This window comes from Lissotriton vulgaris, chromosome 6 (genome assembly GCF_964263255.1).
Source record: "Lissotriton vulgaris chromosome 6, aLisVul1.2, whole genome shotgun sequence".
In the NCBI taxonomy this organism is placed as follows: domain Eukaryota; kingdom Metazoa; phylum Chordata; class Amphibia; order Caudata; family Salamandridae; genus Lissotriton; species Lissotriton vulgaris.
In genome coordinates this window covers 1856742778-1856758348 of record NC_141694.1, presented here as the reverse complement: position 1 = coordinate 1856758348, position 15571 = coordinate 1856742778, and the positions used below count along the sequence as shown (strand labels likewise).

General features: G+C 46.9%; 1 protein-coding gene across 2 annotated transcripts in view; it reads right to left on the bottom strand.

The window, feature by feature from the left end:
* LOC147709660 (tyrosine-protein kinase Src42A-like) overlaps positions 1–15571 on the bottom strand; it is a 309465-nt gene that overhangs the window by 52578 nt on the left and 241316 nt on the right. For both annotated transcript variants that reach the window (XR_015296713.1, XM_086928180.1), the window contains exon 5: positions 17–126. Coding sequence is in view for 1 of the 2 variants with exons in the window: in XM_086928180.1 (XP_086784306.1) it covers positions 17–126 (110 nt within the window). In the remaining variant the exon portion in view is untranslated. The remainder of the gene's footprint in view (positions 1–16; positions 127–15571) is intronic.

The window sequence follows — 15571 nt, the reverse complement described above, 5'->3', positions numbered from 1 at the left end:
CAGTGACAATGAAGACGGGATCGGCGAGCAGACAGACCGCGTAGAGCTTTAGTACCCGGTGGTGGTTCAGTTTCCACATGGTCTCAGCTTCATCCTGAATCTTATTTTTCATGGACTCGATGCTCACTGGGAGAGGCAGAAAGAGGCGATGCTAGTAAACCAATGGGCCTTGCCATTAAGACATTACTGCACAGAGCTGAGAGGGAGAGCACAACCTGGAAGCATTAACAGAGATATATATAATACAATAATACCATGCAAGACAAACTATTGTGCACCCCCAGGGAGGCGGAGCATGTATATGGTTCTCCATGCTGGAGACAGGGAGTCACCTAAATGTTACCAATTGCCATAAATGGTTCTAGCATGAAAATAAGAAACCTTATCAGATCATTTTCTGTATTAAATACACTAGAGCAATGCTTCCCAAACATTTTACAACCACAAATCAATTTTTAGAGCCACAAACATTTGAAACCCACTTGGATATTTTTAATGTAACTAAAGCATTGTGTGGTAGAGCACTGTTGTTTACAGACAGCACATTTTCTATTTAAATGGCCCCTAAATGTGCACAAACATACAATTATACTGATAAAACTACGTTGGACAAAACAATGATGTGTGAAAACCGCTTTTCAATTAATATTTATCATTTCTGCATCGTCAAGTAATGTATTTGATTTGTTTTGATCCTATTAAAATCTTTGTTTCCATCAGGATTCATAATTACAAAAAAAATGTGTAATTTTTTCTTTCCTAACCGCTGAATGTGTACAGTTCATTTACAGGCTATTACATTTTGTTGCGTATTACAAAAAAGGACATTGTACAGCCTTTCACTTCACACTTCATGTACCCCAGCAGGATTGTCACATGATTCACTTTACTTTTCTGCCCCTGACTGCAAAGAGAGGGGAGTCTGTACATATTGATTCCATGTTAAAAATAGCATTTGCAATTCAATCGGTCTCGCATTACTGATAGTTTGAGGTATTGGCATTGCAAATAATATTGCAATGCCAATAGCTCATACTTTCAGTAATGCAAGACTTAGTGCATTGCAAATGGGTGCGTAGTGACCCAGGAACAAGCACTGCATGTCTCAGGGCAGTACCGCAAGCTCCTCCTAGAGGTCCCTTGTGAGCAAGGCACCAGCACTACATGTATAGATGCAGTAACACAATCTGCTCCTAGAGGTCCCTAGTGAGCAAAGCACCAGCACTGTATGACTAGGTACAGTACCTCAAGCAGCTCCTAAAGGTCCCTAGTGAGCAAGGCACCAGCACTACATGTCTAGGTGCAGTACCAAAATCTGCTCCTAGAGGTCTCTACTGAGCAAGGCACCAGCACTGCTTGTCTAGGTGCAGTACTGCAAGCTGCTCCTAGAGGCCCCTAGTGAACAAGGCACCAGCACTGCATGTCTAGGTGCAGTACCTCAAGCAGCTACTAGAGGTCCCTAGTGAGCAAGGCACCAGCACTACATGCCTAGGTGCAGTACCACAATCTTCTCCTAGAGGCCTCTAGTGAGCAAGGCACCAGCGTTGCTTGTTTAGATGCAGTACCGCAAGCTGCTCCTAGAGCTCCCTAGTGAGTATGGCACCAGCACTGCTTGTCTAGGTGCAGTACCGCAAGCTGCTCCTAGAGGTCCCTAGTGAGCATCATAAACATTTGGTCACATATGGTACTGCACCCTGCAGAAGATATGGTAAATCCACCTACCCATAATGCATTCCATGCAAGACAGTACACAGGTACATTCAAATAACTATGTCCATATATACAATTAGTAGCTTTAAAATGTGACAAAACAAATATTATAATAGTTTCAGATTAGGTTGTACTCTATGTGGACATGATGAAGGGAAATACGCCTAGAGGTCCCTAGTGAGCAAGGCACCAGTACTGCTTGTCTAGGTGCAGTACCCCAAGCTGAGCCTAGAGGTCCCTAGTGAGCATCATAAACTTTGAAGTTATGGTAAATCTACCCTACACATAATGGATTGCATGCAAGACAGCACCACAAGTATATTAAAATAGGTAGGTCCATGTATACAATTACTAGCTCTAAAATGAGACAAAATAATTATTATATTAATTCCAGATTAGGTTGTAGTCTTTGTGGAGCTGATGAAGGGAAATTCATAGAGGGGGTAATATAAATGAGATTTGGTAGGAGCAGTGCAGCAAGCTGCGCCTAGAGGTCCCTAGTGAGCAAAACACCAGCACTGCTTGTCTCGGTGCAGGACTACAAGCTGTGCCTAGAGGTCTCTAGTGAGCATCATAAACTTTGAAGATATGGTAAATCCACCATGCCCATAATGCATTGCATGCAAGACAGTACCACAACTACATTCAAATAGTTATTTCCCTCTATACAATTAGTAGCTTTAAATGAGACAAAATAATTATTAAATTAATTCCAGATTAGGTTTTACTCTATGTGGAGCTGATGAAGGAAATTTATAGAAGGTCTAATATAAATGTAAGATGTGCTAGTGAGTAAAGTAGCCACTGCCAATCTAGTTTAGGACGAAGTAAGTGTCTTGTCTAAAGGCACTTAAGAAAATAGCCCCTTGAGGCTGTAATTATAACCTAGGGCGTAACAACACAAGTAACAGGGATGTTCTCATGGGAGGTTACAAAAAGAGACAAGGCGGTACTAAGGAGGGACTACAAAGCCTTATCACCAATGAAAAGCCACCATTTACAAAGGACAGGGGCAGGAACCATTTAAAAAGATGGGTGGGAAGTAGGCGGAGCTTTATCCACATATCCTGAATACAGCATGTCTCAAAGAGACAGCGCAATCGCTGCCTAGGCGAGGCCTAAACATAAGCAGCAGTTTGTCAGAAGACATAGCCTGTCATTTGAGCTCTGTCTTTTAAGTGGACCAAATGTGACAAGATAAATACAGAATTTAAAGGCATCTTTATTTATTGCTTGGACTTTCCAGACCCACCAAAAATCGGCTCGCTAGCCAATCACGCAGTATAAGAACATGATTAATTAGTTGTGTGGCCTGCACAAGTAATGGGGCTACATTTGTTTTCCACTAGAAACCAAACACCCCATTGTAGCGCTTGACTACCACAGGGTAGCAAAGTCGAGCAGTCCAAGGCCTATTCAATGGAGGTGGTGTGGGCTGCAATCACCATTCACAGATACGCAATAATAACACTTAATAAATGATTGCCCAGTCTGAGCTTTTTCTTTCGAAAATGAAAAAGTACTTTTATTACACACACCCTACTCAATATACAAATATACACAAGCTGGATGAAATACTTTTGGATGACATTGCCTAATCATTCCTACCCCTTACAGAGGGAGGGCTAGATCAACAAATCACGTCAGAACATTCCCGTGTATTAAAATGAAATAATGGAATATTACTTTGAATGAACGTGCAGTTAATATTGGCAATAAAGCAGGCTTAATTGGCATGAGTGGTTGTCAGCTTCATTACTTCATTACAGCACTCACAAGGGAACATGTCCATGCATGTCTAAGGGATTTGGTTCATCCAAGTTACTTTAGCATGAAACACACACTTTAAACCTAGCCCCTGAGAGCATCACATTTAAAATCACATCATCTATGTAATTATAGTCCTTCACCCCTAGAATGTGTTCGCAGCAAAGACACTTTCATAAAAATAAAAATACTACACTTAACCAAAAGTCACTATGGTAAATAAACACATGTGCAATTACTACCTTTCACCCCTAAAGAATTTCTCTTAACATTTAAACACTTTCAGGTTGCAAATGGTTGTAACCACTGAGGCAAAAACTTCCCCACTGCAAAACAAAGATTGCAGCCAGGTGTAAGCTTACAAAACACTTGAAACTCTTAAAGGTTTTTTTTGTCATAGAGTCCCACCAAAAATAGAGTGGGAACTCTGACCTTTCTTGAGCGGAAGCTGAGCTGCTCCTGCGGCTCCCCCGCACTTCGTGAACATTTTGGTGGTGCCTCCGCTCTCTTGGGGTCGCCACAAACGAGTGCTTTTTCATCTGAAATAGTGCCAAGCCTCACAGGGTATTATGGGGCGCTCCTCGCACTGGTTTCCTGAATATTTACTTTACTTTTGAAATCTTTATTTCGACCAATAAGATCATAAAAGATGTACACTCATCATAAACAGAAAAGTATTTGCAATACACCAAAACGATAAAAAATTGGTCTCTGGAGAATAAATCAAGGTATCTAAAATTAATTATCCAATAAAATTTGGTAGTACATGACTAAGAGTCCGCGTTCAGCTTAATGAAGCGTAAGCGTAAGTGCCACATTGCCGTTAGGAACTTTGCCATTGCAAACACTGTCTCTAGGGAGGAGTCAGTCTTCAGGATTCTATAGGCAGGTAAAAATTTTCTGAAGCCCATGTTTTTGAGGAGGGGTATAAGCCAATATTTCCTAATTTTTCGGTAAGGTTCACAGAAAAATACCACATGTGAGTCATTTTCTCGAGGATGGGCACATGCCGGGCATCGCTCAGTAGTCGGGGTCGAAGACCATGAGCTTGTGAATAACCTTAGAGGTAGGGTGCCATAACTCCACTGGACAAAAAGTTTCCTAGCAAGCGGTGGGTTCATTCCATCCAAGACGCATTCAAAGAAGAAAAAGTCTTTATTTTGGGGGAATACATTTGTCAAGGAGCCCACCCGCGTCTCGTTCACGGCAACAGTAAGTTTTGAGTTGTAGTAAACCTTTAATAGTTCTTGCCGTGAAATCCTGGTGCAAGCTTTTGCTGGGTCATTCCATAGTTCTGGTAAGCCAAGTGTCTCAAATGACCTTTTTATATAGGTTAGCCATGGAATGGAGTTGGCATTTGGTGTGTTTAGAAACTCCTGAAGCTCAGTCCTATATTTAATAGGATCAATGCTGCTCCAGAGTCTTCGCCAGAAAGTTAATGGCTTAAGTCCCAATTCATCTTCGATTGGCCTAATATCCAGGTCCAGTCTCAAAGGGAGCAGCGGGGTACTTGCGGGGAGGGCTGCCAACTGCCTAATACATTTATTTTCAGTAGACATCAGTTTCTGAGCAGTGGTGTGAGCCCAGAGTTCGCCCCCATAAGTAACTGCCCCCCGGGCCTGTGCTTTGTAAATTTGGATAATTGGACCCAGTGGACGGTATGTGGAGTTCTTAACCATCCTTGAGATGCCTCCCACTAGCTGCACCAGTTTCATGTTAGATTTAGTTTTGTGTGTTTCCCAGGTCATTTTCTTGTTTAGGGTTACCCCCAGGTACTCAAATGTAGAGACCCTCTCCAAACGGACTGAGCCAAGCAAGGGATTTGGGCGTGTTGATGGAGTGGGGTTTAGGATCATGTATTTTGTTTTTTGTGCGTTGATCTCAAGTCCCCTTTCCGAACAGAAATCGAGGAATCCATCCAATACCCTTTGGATTCCCATAGGGGATTTAGATAGCATCAGGGTGTCATCCGCAAACATAATGGCGGGCACCCTGCTGCCATCCAGCTTAGGGGCATCAATGTCTGCAATCCTAGACAGGTGGGCAATCACCCCCGTTCACAAAGAGGCAGAACAGGGTCGGTGCGAGCACACAGCCCTGTCTAACCCCTCTGTCAACGGGGAATTTGTCTGTAAGGTCCCCATTCCTGCCAGCTGGGCTCGTCATGGTGTAGCCTCCTCGTACACTGATGACGAGCCCAGCTCGTCATAAAACAAGTAAAATAGCAATTCCCAGCACAGGAGGGAAATTGCCTTAGCAGCCATGGAGTTAAGATGGATAGGATTTCCGCAGGGACACCCATCTCTGCCAGGACTCTCCATAGTTTTGGTCTGGGGACCAAGTCGAAGGCAGCTCTCAGGTCCACAAACACAGTGTACAAACTGCTCCCCTCGACTAGTGCAGTCCTCCAATAGATGAGGTTTAGACTGAATATTTGGTCAGTTGTTGATATCCCCCTTCTAAAACCTGCCTGGTATGGGCTCAAAATAGCATACTCCTCCATCCAGCTCTGGAGCCGATCTAATGCAAGCCCCCAAAGAGCTTCTGGGACACGTCTATGAGGCTGATGGGCCTGTAATTGGCTGGGAGGAGGGGGGTGCCCTTTTTGAATATAGGAACCACCTCCGCTCCCAGCCAAGTAAGAGGCACCTCCATACCCCTCAGAACTGCGTTAAATAATACCAATAGGTAAGGGGCCCACACGTCAGGCTCCTGTTTAAACAGGTCACCAGGAAGACCATCCAGACCTGGTGCTTTGCCCAGTGCTAGACCTAGGATTGCTGCTCTGACCTCCTTTTCTGTGAAGAGTTCCCCCCCTAGATGATTTGGAACGGGTGGGGGAAAATAGGATTTAGCCCCGTTTTCCTCTGTATAGAGGGACTGGAAATGTTCCTGCCAGGCGCTTGGAGCAATATTTGGTTCTATTGCTGGTGCTAGGTCTTCGCACCCCCTATTAACTATACGCCAGAACTTCCGAGAGTCCCTAGTGGCCAGGGAGCTAGAACGTTCCTCCCATTTATTCTGATCCCATTCCATCTTGGCACTATTGACCATTTTTTGTATGCCCGTCTTCTAGACTGTATCTCTGATGTACTTTTACCCTCTTTAATGGAAAAGAGAAGGTCCCCCTTTGCCTTGCGGCAGCTTGCGTTGTACCATGTGGAACGGTGGTAACCAGCACCTCTATTGTGAATCTTGGAAGAGAGAACTATTGCCAGGTTTCTAATATGTTCCTCGTGTAGGGAGCTCATTGTTTTGTGGGTTTCCCGTGAGGTTGGTTCCCAAATAAGGCATCCAACTTTTTCTAATATTGGAATTACTCTTGTATAAAGGCATGATAGTTTTTCCATGTTGGTAGCCAGTTTTTCCCACCTCACTCTCTTTCTGTTATTCTCGAGGAGTAGACTTGGGTTTGGGCTTACCGCCCCCAGTGCATGGTCCCTCCCCTCCTTTCCATGGTTCACATAGTCTAATTCTAGGGCGTTATGATCACTATCTGTTCTCGCTAACACCCTAAAATCAACTATATGCTGCCATGAAGACAGTTGGACTAGGACGTAGTCTATTCTTGACTCCCTGCCCACTTTATTAAAAGTGTATTTACTGGGATTGTCAGATTTAGTACAACCGTTACACGCCCTAATTCCTTGTTTAAGGGTTAGGGCGGTAATCTGTAGAGCAAGTGGGGTCCATGCTCTAGGGGGGGAGCTACCGTTGGAGGAACTAGCCATCTTGCATCCTCTTCTAGTGAGGAGCCATCTAGGAGACCTGCAAGAGGCTCAAAAGGCGAGTTGAAATCCCCTACCACCACAATTGGCATCCCCGTGGGTAAGTCATTTAGGAAAACTGAAAGTTCCTCGATGGTGGTCGATTCTCGTGCTATGTTTACTGGTCTAGAATAAACATTTATCAAGACCAGTCTACGAGAATTTGACCAATCGAGCTGCACCACTAGGATATCTTCTGAGGGTAGCGGGAGACGTGTGGCCTGGCATCCCAAGTGAGTTGCCACCCATACTGCAAGACCACCAGAAGGGCGTCCTCTACCCCCCATTTTGCTGGGATGTAAAATGATGCAAAACCTTGGGGGAAGAGCTCTTCCCTTGCCCAGGTTTCTTGGGAGAGGCATATATCTTTAGAATCAAATGATAACCATTCCGGTTGATCCCACTTGTTTCCCAAGCCTGCCACATTCCATGAGAGTATTTTCAGGAAGGGCGGCTTGTGATTTACTGATGGTAGTGGAGGGGGAGCGTGATCATTTACCTTAGGCGTGGGGATTGTTGGCATAATTATATCTGCACTTAATTCTCCTATTTCCCTATGACTATTAGGGTGGTTGATAGTGGACTTTTTTAGTTCAATTGTGTGAGTCATTTCTCCTTTCTGGCCTGTCTTTATCATTATTTCGTGTATGGGGCTACAGGATGTGATGGTTCCGTCTGAGCCCTCTCTATGGCAATGGAGATACTCCTTACCATGAGGCCTCACCCGTCAATCCACCATTTCTAGTGCACTGTATCTATTAAATGTTGGAAAATATGTTGGATGTTGAACTCTAGGGCGATATTCTCTTCTATTTCTTTCCCCAGGACGCCTCCCCTCCCATAATACATTTCCCAGCCCTCCTCCTCCAGAATTGGTGTGAGGAACGCGTGATGTTGAATTCTGGGGTAGTTGGAGTTTATTCTCCCGGTATGGTCCCACTCACCCCCCCTCTCAATCGAAGTACTCCATCTCTCCGTATCCCCTTCGTAATTCGGTGGTGGATAGAAGAAGGAAAGGGGTAATGACTTAATGGTGCTCGCTTGGTCATCCGGATGCCATCCACAGATGTGGGCGGCAGTCCTGGGATCTCTAAAATGTATCAGCACACAGTCCCCCTGGATGGTTTTCTTTAAGTTGCCTACCCATGGGACCCTTCTAACCATCAGGACCTCACTGGTTATGCCCTGAGGTAGAGGTCTATACATGGATAGCCAACTAATCACCTTGTTCTTCAGGGAAGCTTCCATCCCGGACGCTTACAAGATCATCCAAAAAGACCGCACCAACCAAACAGGAGGAGGCATCGCCATCGTCCATAAGAACACCATCCGAATCACGACCAGCTCCGACGATAACCTCGCGACCGCCCAACACCTTCACTTCCAGATCCACACCGACCCCAAGACCACACTCAGAGGCACCATCATCTACAGACCACCAGGAACCCGCACACAATTCAACGAAGACATCACTGACTTCATCAGCCCACATGCCCTCCCCTCCGAGAACTACATTCTACTGGGAGACCTTAACTTTCACCTGGAAAAGAAAACCGACAGCAACACCAACACCCTTCTGGGCAACCTGGCCAATCTCGGACTCAAACAACTTGTTGACACCCCCACCCACTTAGCCGGACACACGCTCGACCCTATCTTCACCTCCAGCAAACACATCTCCTTCGATCACACCACAGCTCTCCATTGGACAGACCACAGCTGCGTTCACTTCAGCTACAAAAAGACCACGACCCCCAGCCCCCCACAACCCATTCCTCGAAGAAACTGGAACACAATTACCACCGACCAACTCTTCACATCGCTTAACCAAAACCCCCCTGCCATATCATCGGACCCAAACCAAGCTGCCAACAAACTCACACAATGGACCACCTACAGAGCTGATGAATTAGCACCCTTGAAAAACCACCAGATCAAACAAGGTAGCAAAAAGGCCCCCTGGTTCAACGATGACCTTAAGAAATCCAAGAAGCTATGTCGTACCCTCGAGAAAACCTGGAGAAAAAAACCAACCACTGACAACCTGACCACCTTCAAGGACGCCACCCGCAAACACCACCAATTGATCCGATCCACCAAGAAATCAGCATTCAAGGATCGACTCGACAACAACGCCCACAACAGCAAGGAACTATTCAACATCGTCAAAGAATTTACCAACCCCACCGCCGGCACCAACGACATAACTCCCTCCCAAGACCTCTGCGACTCTCTATCCTCTTTCTTCCACAACAAAATTGCCGACATACATAACAGCTTTGAAAACCAGTCCGAAGAACAGACCACTCCACCCACCCCCGAACCAAAACAGCACTCTCACAACCTTTGCGCCTGGAACCCAATCACTACTGAAGACACCATCCGCCTGATGAACTCCATCCACTCAGGCTCACCAACCAACCCATGTCCCCACCACATCTTCAACAAAGCAGACCTCATCATCGCACCACATCTCCGCGATGTCATCAACTGTTCCTTCAACTCCGCTACCTTCCCGGAAAGCTGGAAACATGCCAAACTCAGCGCCCTTCTGAAGAAACCCACAGCAGACCCCTCTGAACCTAAGAACTACCGCCCCATCTCACTCCTCGCATTCCCTGCTAAATTCATTGAGAAAGCTGTCAATAGTCAGCTCGCCGCCTTCCTTGAATCCATCAACTCCCTCGACCCCTCACAGTCCGGCTTCCGAGCCAAACACAGCACCGAAACTGCCCTCATCGCTGCTACAGACGACATCCGAACGCTACTGGACAACGGAGAAACAGTTGCCCTAATCCTACTTGACCTCTCCGCCGCCTCCGACACAGTCTGTCATAGCACCCTCATACAACGCCTCAGCAACTTCGGAATACAAGGAAAAGCTTTGGACTGGATCATCCCGTTCCTCGCCGGAAGAACCCAGAGAGTCCGCCTCCCCCCATTCAAATCAGAGGCCACCGAAGTCATCTGCGGCGTACCACAAGGATCATCACTCAGTCCCACCCTCTTCAACGTTTACATGAGTCCCCTCGCATCCATCACGCGACAACACAACCTCAACATCATCTCCTACGCAGACGACACCCAGCTGATCCTCTCCTTCACCGAAGACTCAAACACCGCCAAAACCAATCTACAAGAAGGAATGAAAGAAGTAGCCGAATGGATGAAGAACAGCTGTTTAAAACTAAACTCGGACAAAACAGAAGTCCTCATCTTAGGATCATCTCATGGTGGCCACCGGCCCTGGGTACAGCACCCATACCTACAGATCATGCTCGTAACCTGGGCTTCATCCTAGACTCCTCCCTCTCGATGACCAGACAAGTCAACGCCGTCTCATCTTCATGCTTCAACATCCTACGCATGCTCAAAAAAATCTTCAGTTGGATCCCCACCGAAACAAGAAAGACAGTCACCCACGCACTGGTTACTAGCCGACTGGATTATGGAAATACCCTTTACGCCGGAACCACAGCCAAACTACAGAAAAAACTCCAAGCATCCAAAACGCCTCAGCCAGACTCATACTGGACATCCCCCGTCAAGCTCACATTTCCGGTCACCTGAAAGACATCCACTGGCTCCCCGTCAACAAGAGAATAACGTTCCGTCTCCTCACCCACGCACACAAGGCCCTCTACGACCTAGGACCCGAATGCCTCAACACACGACTGTCCTTCTACACACCCACCCGCCAACTACGATCATCCAATCAAGCCCTCGCCGCAATTCCGCGCATCCATAGATCCACCATGGGAGGAAGATCCTTCTCCTACTTAGCGGCCAAAACCTGGAATTCTCTCCCCACTCACCTCCGCCTTACACAGAACCACCTCTCCTTCAGAAAGCAGCTAAAAACCTGGCTTTTCGATAAGTAATGCACCCACCCTCCCTCAAGCGCCTTGAGACCCTCTGGGTGAGTAGTGCGCTATACAAATTCTTGAACTTGAACTTGAACTAGGGATGGGGTTCGCATCACATCACATTTCTTTTCAGGGGCAACCTCCAGGGACTGGCCCACCCGTCCAGCGGCGGAGCTCCGCTTGCTGTAAAGGTTGCTCAAAACTTTCAAAGGCCATATCTCGGGCCCCGTTGGACTGATCTAGACTATCTTTAGCGCATTTTTCTCCTGGTGGCAAACCCTAGTTATCTGGAGCATTTTCTTCAGGCCTCCTTTCCTCCAGAGGTGACGAACTTTGCAGAGAGCTGATTTCACTGGCTCCTTTGGCCAGCCTTTCACTTGCTTTTCCTCTGGGCCTCTCCTCCTCCTCGCGCAGAAGCCTAGTCTTTCCCCCAACTGGTCCTCAGGGTGTTAAAATCTAGTTTGCGACATCAACATTATCGGCGCCATCTTGTCCCTTTTCAGGCTCATATGTGCGCGTAAGAAGCAGCCATTTTGAATGCCATGGCCTCTCTGCCCACTGCCGATAGCCAGCGCGTCTCTCTCTCCCTCTAACCTCGCAAGCATCCCCCGCACGCTGACAGCCCCCGCTCTCACATGCTTGGGCCATAAACCTCTTTCAGCGCGACCCTGCCTTGGAACCACATACAGTACCCAGCCAACACCTCCCTCCATCCCTTTTATGATCATACATCCTTTGATTAACCCCCTTCCTCTGTACCCGATTGTCCAGGCCCGATCCCAGGCCACCACCTGGCCCTGCGGATGCAGTTTATTGCCCCCTACAGTAGGAAGCTGCCCCACTTCAAAGGATCTTCGACTGATCAAAGCCCCCACCCCATGAGATCCGATCAGCCGCACACATTCCGGGAACCGGCGGAATGTCCAGCTCCGTGACAGTCATCACCTACTGAGATCAGGGTGGGGACTTCTACTGTAAATGTATGTGGGAACGGGCTTGAAGCGGGGATTCCGAGGATGTCTTTCCGTACTTCAAAGTGTTTGCAGGAATGTGCCACATGTAATAAACTGTAATAAAGACCATAAACCTGTGTATAAGAGGCCAGGCCTCAGAGATGCGTTTAGAGCACCTCGAGAAGATACCCTGTTGTCTGATTTGACGTGTTCTGCTCCGTCGGAATAAACTCCTGTTTCCTGCCTTCCAGCCTCCAGCGCCTGCCTCTTTGTTTGATAATTTTGAGTGGTATGAGAGGCGGCTAACGCCGGGCAATACCTAAAGGTTCTTGGTCGACATCGGCCCTACCTTTTAACAATTGGTGTCCCAAACGTGGGGCCCATCCGCGACACGTGGATCCAGTGGGAGAGGTCCTGACAACAGAGTGAACGACTGCAACGATCGGGAAGTGCACCTGCCCGATAGACCCTCGTCTGGCAGCCGATCATCCGAACTTCACCGGTTCTGAACAGACCTCTCTCGAGTGATCTACGGTCCTGACTGGGACCCATCAGGAGTGCCGCGACAGTTACGGAGAATAGAGGATGATCGGGCGCTGGAAGCGGAAGACGAGAAACTGTCCATGCGGTGCGGGTAAGGTCGTGTAACAAGACAAATTGGGAAACGATTGTTTGATTGTTTGTAAAATACTAGTATTACTCTTCGATTGTTTTTCTTTTGAGATATTCTCTGCCTGCAAACAGGGAAGAATAGAAATATTCTCTCTTCCTTTGCAGATAGTGAAGGGTAGGTAACGCAGACTTTTGTCCCCCATTGTAATCTGTTGTGCCTATTTTTCTCCCCACTGATTGATTGATTGTCCGAACATTGATTGTTCGAAGTTGGTTCTTTGAGATATTCTCTGTTTGCAAATAACGTAGAATAGAAATATTCTGTCTAGTCTTTGCAAGTAGTGAAGGATAGGTAGTGCGGACCTTTGTCCCCCGTTGTAATCTGTCATGCCTATCTTCTCCCCACTGATTGGTAGTTGGTTCAGCCCGGACCGCTTATTAGCCCCTTTACTGCTAAGGCATTATTCTTATTTCCATATAATTTCCATTGAAATCAATGGAAAGTCCATGACGAGTTACCCTTGTCATTAGCAGCCAAGAGGTTAAAGGTGAACCATCCGGCTCCACTGGAAGGCACCCCTAATAAGGACATGTTCATGAAGTATGGACTAGTTGCTATAGCCTATAGCAAGCTATGGCACAAATATACGAAAAAGGATCAAGAAAGTCACTGATAGGATCCTTCGATTACAATAAAATAAACTTGCTGGAAACAGCCCTTCGTAACAATAAGACAACGCCCACTATGCTTGATAGTCTCGGCATGTGGCGCAAAGAAGCAGAACAACGGAAAAAGAGAAACGAAGTCAGATTAGAGAAAGAGCTACGAAAAGCAGCTCACCTAGCTGCCAGAAAGTTAGAGGAAGAGATAAAGGAGAGAGAGGAAGCCAAACAGAAGCAAGAGTCCGAAACATCGAGTCAGTGTCCCGTTAGAACACCCTCTACGCTCTACCCCGAGTTACCCTCGAAACAGCGAGCGAACGATGATCTATTACTAGGTCCTCCAATCATCTACATTCCCCCTCCATATGCCCCTTCCCAACCCTTAGTACAGCACCCGCAGCCCCCAAGCACAGATGAGAATAGTGCCAGGGCCTCTGTCCTCATGGCCTCCGCGCCAGCCGAACCCCTCGTGCAGCGCAAGCAGCAGCATTAGACAACCCTGATACCCGAAAGGAAGATTCCACTAGAATGAACAAGTTGAGCAAGGATGAGCGAGCAGGGATCGATAAGATAGTAAAGACACTGGTGGAACGGAAAGAGAGTGAGGAGTACGTAATGGATATGTACAATTCATATGCCTATAGCAACAGACGACACTTTGTCGTGTGATTTTGTTATCACACCCTCAATGCTTATGAGGACCGATACCGAGACAAAGGTCCCGAGAAACTAACGACTCTGTATAGAAAAGTTGACATTGGGGATGAGGGCGAGTGTGACGTGACTAAGCATGGGCGAATTTTGCGAATCTCGCGTTCGCGAATTTTGCGGATTTGCGAACTCGCAATCCGCAAAATCCGCGAATTCTCGCGAATTTGCGGATCTTTTTTGTTTTTTGTGTTCGCGCGGGTTTCTGCCTGTTCGCGAGGGTTTTTGTACAATTTTGCAAACGCGAACTTACCTGTCGGGTCGCAAGTTTTGCGAACTTGTTGTTTCTACGTGTCCAGCCTGTTTGGGACACTCTTCTTCATCACTGCCACCCTCTGTCACCACTGCCACTCTCTGGTTCACTCATGCCACCCTCTGGCTCACCCATGCCACCCTCTGTTTCATCACAGCACCCTCTGGTTGTCCAGTGTACATTATTGTGGCAAAGCAAAGCACACCTTCCCTGCCTCAAGTGACCTGAATTAATTTGGGGCTGATTAATGTGTCAAAGAATATTTTTTTAGCTGGCACCTGCTTTCTTAGTGCTTCCTGATTAGTGATCTTTTGCACTTGCTAAGTGCTTTCATTGTTGCAAAATTAGTTACAACACCTGCCCTGCCCCAACTGACACTAATGAATTAGGGGCTGATTAATGTGTCACTGGATTTGAACTTCCAGCCTGGCTCCTGCTTGTCTCCCTTAGCTGTAATTCAGGACCTTTGTGGCATATGTGTAACTATTCTGAGGGTTAGAGCAGGGTCACTTAATAGTTGCAAGTAGGCAACTGAACTCTGGAGGGGCCCCTCAGGAAGCACTACAGGAAATGGCTACTAATGATGAGCTTGAACTTTTGAACCTGGTAAGTAGTTTCAGTTTTGCTAAGATAGTATTTCTGCAATTTAGCGCTTATTCGCGGGGCGCGAAGTTGAACTGGGAAGCCGCGAACTCACGCGAACAGTGCGAGCAAGCCATAAAATCCGCTGCTCGCGGATTTGCGGATTTTGCGGGAAATTCGCGAATCTCGCGGATTGCGAATTTACCGAAAATCCGCAAAATCCGGGAGCGGAACGGATTTTACGCCCATACTTAGACGTGATGGACCTCTTCACGCGTACGCTTGAAGTTTTCCGCCACCTCACTGAACAGAGGTCGGAAGCTAAAACTACGACTCCTGTAGCGACTGAACCCCGAATAGAACAAACTAATACAATGATGCCTATAAGGGAGGCCGCTCCCTACTGGGTTCCCCCACGAGGTCAGGGAACGCACGATGATGTTAACCATCCAGATGCGAGAGGGAGGGTAGTTTATAACTGGGTCTACCAACCATGGGATCGACAAGATATCCTGACGTTCCGAAAATCCCTACCCGATTTACGGAAAAACCCCACTGCCTTTTACACTGAATTAGGTACAGCCCTAGGTTCAACGATTATGACCCTAGCTGACATCGATTTGTTTTTCGGGTTATGTCTGCCAGCTGATGTGTGGAAGCAAATCCGTAAAGTCGACCACCTTGAGCTGT